Source organism: Chroicocephalus ridibundus, chromosome 2, assembly GCF_963924245.1.
Source record: "Chroicocephalus ridibundus chromosome 2, bChrRid1.1, whole genome shotgun sequence".
Lineage (NCBI taxonomy): Eukaryota > Metazoa > Chordata > Aves > Charadriiformes > Laridae > Chroicocephalus > Chroicocephalus ridibundus.
In genome coordinates, this window is record NC_086285.1 from 99,375,231 (window position 1) to 99,384,323 (window position 9,093).

The 9,093-nt window shown below is 43.6% G+C and overlaps 1 protein-coding gene across 11 annotated transcripts in view; it reads left to right on the forward strand.

The window, feature by feature from the left end:
- LOC134511775 (poly(rC)-binding protein 3-like) overlaps positions 1-9,093 on the forward strand; it is a 538,190-nt gene that overhangs the window by 523,755 nt on the left and 5,342 nt on the right. For 5 of the 11 annotated variants that reach the window (XM_063326281.1, XM_063326282.1, XM_063326285.1 and 2 more), the window contains one exon: positions 878-3,289. The exons of 3 other annotated variants lie outside the window; for them this stretch is intronic. In XM_063326281.1, coding sequence (XP_063182351.1) covers positions 878-1,226 — 349 coding nt within the window. In that variant the 3' untranslated portion in view covers positions 1,227-3,289. Of the gene's footprint in view, positions 1-877; positions 3,290-3,338; positions 3,788-9,093 lie in introns of those variants that run through there. 3 more of the 11 variants (XM_063326286.1, XM_063326290.1, XM_063326291.1) reach the window with 3 other exon arrangements.

Here is a 9,093-nt window from a genome sequence, read left to right on the forward strand (position 1 = left end):
ATTAGAATGCATAAATATTTTGTTGTGATTTAAAAAAAAAAAAAAAAAGTCTGGGGAAAGTACAAATCGAAGCGAACACACTGGCTAATCAGGTTTGTTTTATATGGAAAATGCACATTGACCTCACAGTGAATGAAATGAAAAACTAACTTTCTAAAAAAAAAAAAAAAAAAATCCAACCCAAAACTTTATGCCTTAGACGGAAGCAGCAAATCATTGCTCAGTCTCCTCTCATCCTAGCAAAATGATGAAGGGTACTATTTATGTCACAAAATTGACAATTTGAAAAAAAATTACCAAAACCCCCCGCGTCCCCCTTTCAAAAATACCGTAATTTTGAAAAGCGAAATTCACCACGTCAGTGCTGGGGAGTAAACTTCATAGTTATTTTAAGTTTTCTTTTAAGTTTCGTTTTTTCCATCTTTTTGCCATTACCCGCATTCCTTAGATTTCTTTTTTTCATATGTAAAATGAACTAGCAACCCCCCCACCCCCCAACCTCTTTTCTTTTTTCTTTTTTTCCTTTTTTTTTTGGAAAGAACTTTAGAGTCTCAGTAATGTTTTTGCCATCGAATCATGAGAAACCCTTTTGTTATTTCTCTTCTTTAACACATAACATGTTCCTCCTTTGACCCTCATTTTTCCCTTTTTTTCTCTCTCTTCCTTCCCCTCCCTTCCTCCTCCCTCCCTCTCGTCTGTCCCCCTCCCTTCGTCCACCGATCTAATCCTGCCCTTTCGTGGTCGCTCTCCCGCCCTTCTTCCCTCCGTCCCTTTGTCCCTTTCCTCCTCCTCCTCTTCCTCCTTCCTCCCTCCCGGCCCCACCGCCCTGGCTGGACCCTCCCAACCTGTTTGTTCCTCTTCCTCTCTTCGTTTGCAGCTTAGAGATGGCTAAAGTCAGCACCCAGACCGCTTCCGTCACGACCCCTGTTGACCTCAACATGAACCTCTCTCAGTCTGCCACCCCTACCTCCACCCCCACCTCCATGGCCGTCCTGGCGGCCGCCTCCGCCGTTGCCGTCAGTTCCCCCCCTCCCCTACCAACTCTGCCAACCACCCACTATGCCGTTCCTGTCTCCAGTCTGCTTGGCATGAAAACTGTCCCACTCCTGGCACTAAATGCCGCGGCCGCCGCGGGGGCCACGGGGAGTTTGTCCGCTTACACTGCCAAAATTCCTTCGACGAGCGGGGTTAAGAAATCTGACCGCCAGAAGTTTGCTCCATATTGAAGGGATGAGACACAATGCAAGCTTTGCCAGCTCTACCAAGAGTCTGTGGTAGATCCTAGTTTATCAAGGAAACAATACGGCATCTTTTATTTTTCTGTTTAAATTGCTAGTGTTAACTGTTGCCGACGCAAGTCGTCTTCCGCTCTCCATAACGACTAACACCCGGGCACCACCTAACAACTAGTTCCAACAGCGGGTGGACAAGAGCCTGGGGGCTTTCTCCACCAGCCCAGGGCCTTTTCCCACCAACCTGGGAGCTTTCCCCGCCAGCCCAAGGGCTCTCCTCCCATCCCTCTGCCGTGGCCCTCCGGCAACCCCCCCCAGCCCAGCAGGGTTGCCCCCAGCCTAGCAAGGAGAGACCTGGAGAGAAAGAAAAAAACAGAAATGAGGCAAAAATTTTGGTGGCCGGGTCATGCTCCGGCCATGCTGCCTGGTGTATAACTGCACTGGCATCCCTTGGAAGGCATCCCTCCAACTTCAGAGGTTGGTAAATTTACTATGATAAATTGGCACCTCTGATGAATTATTTTTTTTAACTGCTACAGATTTCCGTTGCAAACCTGGCACTTCTGATGATTGGTAGCCCCCCCTGCAATCCCCCGTGAAGTGCCGGCCACCCCTCTGTCATTCGACAGGCCTGAAGACTCCCATCCTCCCTGCCTGCGAGCAGGAGCCGGGGGCAAGAAAGCACCAAACCCCCGGTACTTCTGTGCACAACAAATGAAGCTCTCTGGGCTGAGAAATGCTGCTAAGTTCAAATGGTGGGAAGACAACAAGAAAAAAATATCAGGCACCTGTCCCTTTCCTTTTCATTCTTTTAAAGGCCGCAACTGTTTTTCTCTGGTTTGGAAAAACGTAATATTAAGAACTCCACCGTAGGGAGGGAGAGCAGGCTCCTCCTTTTGCACTCAGATGTTATATGCATAACAACAAAGCGCTTATTTCTGTAAGTACTGAATAGTAGGTACAAACCAGACATGTGCTATTGTGGTACCCCCTCCCACATATGTTTTGTTCGGCCAAAATGGCCATTTTTTTGCTCGGTTTCTGTACAAAATACATCCCTGTTTAACACACCGCTACTCATGCAGTCAGGTTGTATTGTAATTACAGATGAAATCTAGTGCTTATCAAAGGCCATTCAAAGGGTCGCTGCCCGCACAGGTAACATGCCTTTAACAAGAACTTAACGATGTTCAGATGAACTAAAACCAGTCACCTAATTGCAGCCAAACCGAAGCGAGCCCGGGGACGTAATGGCTGGTCGCTAGCTGTTGGAACTAGTTTTTAACTGCATTTTCTGTTTGTCCATCCACCTTCTTTTTTTTTTAATTTCTGTTGCATAACTTCAGTAATGCAATCTTGTTTTCCTCACCACTTCCGAATCCAGAATCCCATCAGCCCGCCATGTTCATCCACTTTGCACTCCTTGGACACAAAGCTTTAACGATTGAACTGTATTCAGTGCATTTTAATATAAACTAAAAACACAATGCAAATGCAATACTTTTTAAAAACATGGTATTTCAAAGTGTGTTATTATTATTGTATAGGGCTAAGTACTATCTCAGTATTTTGTGTCATTTCTGTATTCTGTGGGCTTCTCTTCACCGTAGTACCTTTGCACTAAGTTTTGTCACTGTAACCGTTTGTAGAACTGCCATTGTTACAGTTTGCACTTATCCAAATGGGGGTTTTGGTTGGTTTTGTTGTTTGGGGTTTTTTTTTTTTATTTTGTTGCTTTGGGCTTTTTTTTGTTTTGTTTTGTTTCGTTTGTATATAATGAAGGAAAAACTGGAAATAATGTCAAGGTACCTCAGCTATTTAACAGCTCTAGAAAACTGCTGTAAAATTGTTCTGGACTATTGTAACTGTTTCAATAACTGACATTTAAAAAAAAAACAACAAACAAACAAACAAAAAAAAAAAAAACAAAACACAAACCACCAACCTCTGTGTGGGAAAACTTGCCTGCATTGAAATGCTGTTCTGTGCTGGTTGTACTCAAGTGTTATTTTTTTAATAGTGAGAAGATTTTTTTTCTTTTTTTTTGCCTTTTTTTTTTTTTTTTTTTTTACTTTTCTTTTCCTCGTTTTTGTTCCTACATTTTAGGCTGTCTTCAGAAGTTACTGGCCTGGGGGCTCTGTAATGTATCTCATCATGCCCTAGTGCATTAGCCACCAGACAGGACTTTTCCAAAGCCCCATGAGACAATGCTTTCTATGGACTAATCTACAGAGGAGTTTCTGCCATTTCTAACTTTCTTATTATTCTGAGACATCAAAAGAAAATACTTCCTTTACTCTTTAAGCAACTGTGCTTCCTAACTCTTGTGTTGCTTTCATTACTGTTCCAGTTTTAACACTGTTGTGGCTCATAACATAACGCAAAGAAAAGTTATTTTCGGGGGTTAATTTTCATTGATGTTCATGCTTTGGCTAATCTGTATAAAAGCATGGGCCGTTAGTGTTTTAAACCACTGTATTCAGCTAGAGACTCGACAGTAAATTAAATGAGACGTTTTTATAAATAAATTTTTTTCCTGATACAAAAAAAAAAAAAAGACGTGGTAGCTTTGTGCATACAACTGTTGTGTTGTTTAAACTTTGTTCTTTGTAACCGAGTTGCTAATTTGTCGTTTGAGAAACACTATTTTATGGATTGTCAAACTGAGATCATAGACAAATTGCTTGTTTTCATTAATGATTAAAGGTTTCATATCATCACGCTTAAGGTCCCAGTGCTCATTGGGAAAGAGTGTAACCACTGCGCGATACTGGCAGCGGTAGAAAGTACGTTAGCTCATTGCCAGGGACGATGAGGTCTTTTTTCATGATCAGATGGAGCCAGATTGTGTAATTGGTAGAGTAAGCAGTATTTCTGCAAAGCCTTTTTTGCTTTATAACAAAGTTGCTCTTGGAGAACTTCTCCCGCTGCATAGAAAAGGCAGAATTTGGCTTTTTGCTACAAGAAGTCGCTGGTTTGTATCTCTTGTGGTTTTGCGTACTGATTTTTAAGATCAGATACCGGGGAGAGAAAAACAACAAAAGAAACAAAAACTTGGGCGCTGAGTACATTATTGCTAAGACCCTTCATATTTTCCCATTCCCAGTTCAGTGACCAGGCTTGTAGGCAGCACCTTTCATCCCGCCGGGAGAGCAGCCCGGCAGCTGGGAGGAGCGTGACGAGTTGCATTAAAAGGGGAGAATGCAGAGCTGGCCCGGGGAAGCGTCTCCTCCTGCCCTGCCGCCCCGCTTGAGCCGTCCAGCTCCTCCTTTGCATCTGCTGAGGCGCCGCAGTCACAGCCTCGCGTTCTTCGCTTCACACCAAGAGTGTGGAAAGCAAGGGAGCCGTCGCTGCACGCGGCGCTTCTGGCGGCGCCCCCGCCACCTCGCCTCTTCGGGCATTGGCAATCCTTTCGCATGTACTGCTTTATCCTCCTGAGAAAGCAGAGTTTTTTTGGCAGTGCAAGTGAGTGGCGTCCTTGATGACGCGAGACTAATTCTACAACCTCCATCCCCTACTCTACTAAGGTCTGTGCTTGTCCCCGGGTATTCAACTTGGGGTCCCGGCTCCCCTCGCTGCCCCGGCCGAGCACTTGCAGGACGTATCGCTGTTATTTTTCCGTGGGCCTTAGGGCACAGAGAGCTCCCACGTGTCTGGAACTCGAGTCTGAGCCTGGAACTACGCTATGACCAAGGCGTGCATCCAGACTCGGAAGCCTCTAGCGGCTTTTTCAATACAGATGCAGCCACAGCGCAACTCTCGACACTGAAGGCTGCCGAGGAAGGCTGCAGAATGCCTCATTGCTTCCCAGCACCCAGTGTAGGATTAGCTATTGCAACCCTTAGGTTGGAAGAACTATAGGCTGTCGTACTAACCTAGATAAAATTCTGCGTTATTATTACTTAAAATTTATTTATATTAAAATATAAATACATGTAACTGCTTACTCTTGAAAGGAGAGCTGAAGCTGATTTCACAGCAGAGACCTCCATACTCTTCATTTCCTCATCAGCAAAAGCTATTTCTCTGGCTAGCCTGGCTAGTGTAAATGAAAAAAAGAAAAAAAAGAAAAAAAAAAAAAAAAAAGAACATTATTGCAGCTCAGTGCTAAGTAGGTCAAGGCTTTGCTCTCCCAGTGAAGCTGCTAGGCAAAGGGCAGCAGCAGCAGCTCTGTCCTGTATAGCATCTTTCACATAAATGATTCCCACGTGCTTTGCAGAATTGGCTAGAAAAGACTGGACTGAGATTTAAACAAACCAGTGCAGGGGCACGTTTGCTTGTGGAGTAAGGAGAGGTAAAATGAAGACACATAGACAAGGGAAGAAAAAAAAAAAAAAAGTCATTTGAAAGGGCTTTTTCAAAAAATACAGGCTGAAATTTGAAAAAATCTAGGCTAAATGAGGACTCATTTTAATTATTTTAATTGGAAAAGATTTCTGAACAGCAAGAAAAAGTTCCTGGATAGTTTTAATATACAAAACAGGCAGACAAAACACAAGAAGGTATGTCTGTAGGGAAAAAAAAAAAAGGTACAAAATAGTATTATCCAAGATAAAACAAAAACCAGTCATGCCCAAAGGTAGATAAGAGGAAGCACGCACCCGCTATGAAAAGGTCACTGCCCACCCGACTGTGAGTTTCCAAATGAAAGATAACACAAGTCCTGCAGCTTTCACATCATCAAGTTGGTAGCAGAGTTCTGGCAAACAGCTCAAACGAATTCAAGCAGCTCTGGTGTGTTTTTCTAGTGAAAAAAAAATAAATATAGAACATGCAAATGCACATCAACCAGAAAGAAAACAAAGAAAGTAAGTTAGAGGTATTCAGCCACATAACCCAGTCTGTTGCTAATGCGCAGGGTGCTCTCTGTTCTCGGACGTAGCCAGAAGGCATCTGTGGGCCCCAAAAAGCGCATATTTATGCCAGTGAAGGCTCCTAGGAAGCTAACAGCGTGAATTTCACTGGTGCCCACGGACTGAGGCACCTGGGCAGTGCCTCAGCCTCGCTGGGCTGCACGGGCAAGGTGTTTCTGTGAGGTTTCACAAGACAGACTTAAAGCGTGCGCTCGACCTTCCCCAGCCAAACTAGGCAGTAAAAATGGAAGCATCCCTTTTTTTTCTTTTTTTTTTTTTTTTTTTTTTTTTCATTTTCAAATACCCAACAGCATGAAAGCAAGAGTGCTTCTCTGGCATCCACTTTCTTCCGTAGCCTCAATCTCAGCTGACCGTATTTTGGCACTATTTAGGTACTTAGCAGAGGAGGTGAGCGTCACGGTTATCAGAGAAGCCACACTTGCTCACGAATTCGATCATTTGACAGCGGCACAGCTTCCAGAGGAAAGGCTGCAATGGTGGTGAGGCTGCGCAGCGGGATCAGAGGAACTGTAGGTTCAAGGGCCGGCATAGAGAAGGCAGGATTTAAACTGGGATCTCTTAACATCCTCCCTAAGTGCTGTAACCACCAATTACGCAAGGCTTTAGTCCCTCAACTATATTTTCGGAAGAAAGGCCCGGTTTGCCTGTCTGCACAAGGGAATTGCTGGCATTTCTTTTTCCATCTGACAGGCCGGGATAGTTCTAAGTGCAGTGATGAGCAGAAGACGAAATGAAGGCAGATACACGGAAAAACTGCTTCACACCAGAAAGTTTCGGTCTCTTGGCCTGAACGACAGTTTCCAGGGATACAAGTACATCCTACTTTTTCTTGCCACTGAAGCATACTTACGCCTTGGTTCCAGGAAAGAGCGCAGTAATGCCCATTAATTCAGTTTGTGCATCAGCGCGTGTGTCCTGTCGCTCTAGAGCCTGCCACATGCCTCAAGACGGTAACTGAAATGCAAGAAAAGCGCCACATTCATCTGATATTACCTAAGAAAAGGGAGTTTCTGAAAATTTTAAATACTCACACTATGGTTTCTAATGACAGCTACAGCAGGATTCCTATCGGTCGAATGTCGGATTTCCTAGTGCAGGCTTTCTTGATTATACCAAAAAAGAAAGCGTTTTTAAGTGCTGAAAATATTTGAGTAATGCGACCTTTCTCATTAGAGCTATTTCTAGCTCAGTGTTTGTAAGATGATAAAATGCAGAGAATTTAATTACAGTGGCGTGTAATCAGCAAAATCTGTCTCTCCTCAAATTGAATGTATTGGCAGGGGGCCTGACCAAAGCTAATGTTAATGTCCTTTTTAACCAATATTTGTGATTCTGAAGCAAATTTTAAAGTTATACGCTTTAGCGGAGGAATGACAATCACGTTAGCAAACGAGAACGTTGTTTTGGTGGTGGTTGTTGTTGGTTTGGTTGGTTTTGCGCAATCACTTTCGGGCTCCTCTGTACCAAATACGGCCCTTTTTCCACATTTCCTTCTCAGCCATGACAGCAGCAGCTTATTTCTTCCATGGCGGGAGAGAAGTTAACACGCAGATTACCGTTTGTGATTGATTGTGCTTGCCAGAGAAGAGTTAACTACCAACAGCCGGTCAGTAGCAGCTGTGGTTATCTGCTCCCTGCAGAGCTGCTCCTTGGAACTCCATTTCAAACACACATTTTGGCCCTGGGAGTCACTTACTACGAGTTTCAAAATCACTGAGCTGGGGAATCACAACTGTTTTGTAGTAGCAGGGAATTCCGCAGTTCTTAAATGTGGGCATGCTCTCTATTATTATATCAGTAAATCAGGATTACAGATGCTCAGTCTTCCCCCTTCATTCTGACTCTTTGATTTTCCGTAAGTCCTGGAGATCAGAGCATTAAAATAGTCTCAATTCCACTGTCCTAGAGGTTACAACTTTGTTTTTAATAGTGCCTATGGACAGAGATCATTATTAGGACTAGTTTCAATCTTTATTCTTTAAAATACAGAATTTGAGAAACTTAAGATGTTAGAAAAATCAAAGAAGTGCATATTTAAAAAAAACACCAAACAATTACTTGCTCTGGTTAATCACTTACTTAGCTCTTCAAAAGTTCATAAAATTGTTTTCTAAAACTGAGGGCAGACACAGGAGATCATTACCTTGATAAATTAGCTTGTCTACTCAGTAAGGTTGGGGCGATTCCCTTTTCTCCCTTACAGCCACGCTACTTTCCTAAAATGCAGGGTGTTTTCTTGCTTTCTTGACACAACAGCAACGCGTACACCCATGGTCACGTAGGCCACAGCTAGCAAAGTCACTCCTGGCTTCTTCACAAAGCTCTTGAAAAGCTTTATTTGAAATGCTGAAGAAACGTATAGTTGTACGCAATGGGCTGCATCCAAATTGTATGCACCGTTTGTGGATCTATGAGATTCCTCCAAGGAAAAAAAGCACCAACTCTTAAACAAGCAACAGCCAAGTGGGAGCGATGCTGCCAGTTACTCCCTCAGCATCAGACGCCCACTGGCCGCTCCATCACCTTTCCTCTTCCAACAGAAGCCACGTGAGGATAATGAAGAGAGTGATGAGCGATCTGGTGTTTATTCCTGCCGCCTGTTCCTAACAGTAATTAAAACAAGGGGCTGCACTGGTTTGGATTTGCGTGTGCAAACTCCCTCCCCGCTGGCACTAAACTCACAGAATGAAAAATGACTCTCTTGAACAGCAGAAAAAACCCTTTTGCAGTACAACACCCAATTCTAGAGACTTCTTACTGCTAGGTATCTCTGAAGAGGAGGGCAACTGAACCAAACCCGCCGAACCGTTTTACTGCTCGGCTCCTTTCCTATTTATCTACAGTTGAAACCATGATTTGCCGATTCACGTACAAAATCAAAGTTACACTTCCCTTTTGTACATACACCTGTAAGTTATAAACTCCAAGATTAACCTTTTTATACTGACGTTCAGCGTGACCCGACTTTAGTCACGTCTGTTTCTCTG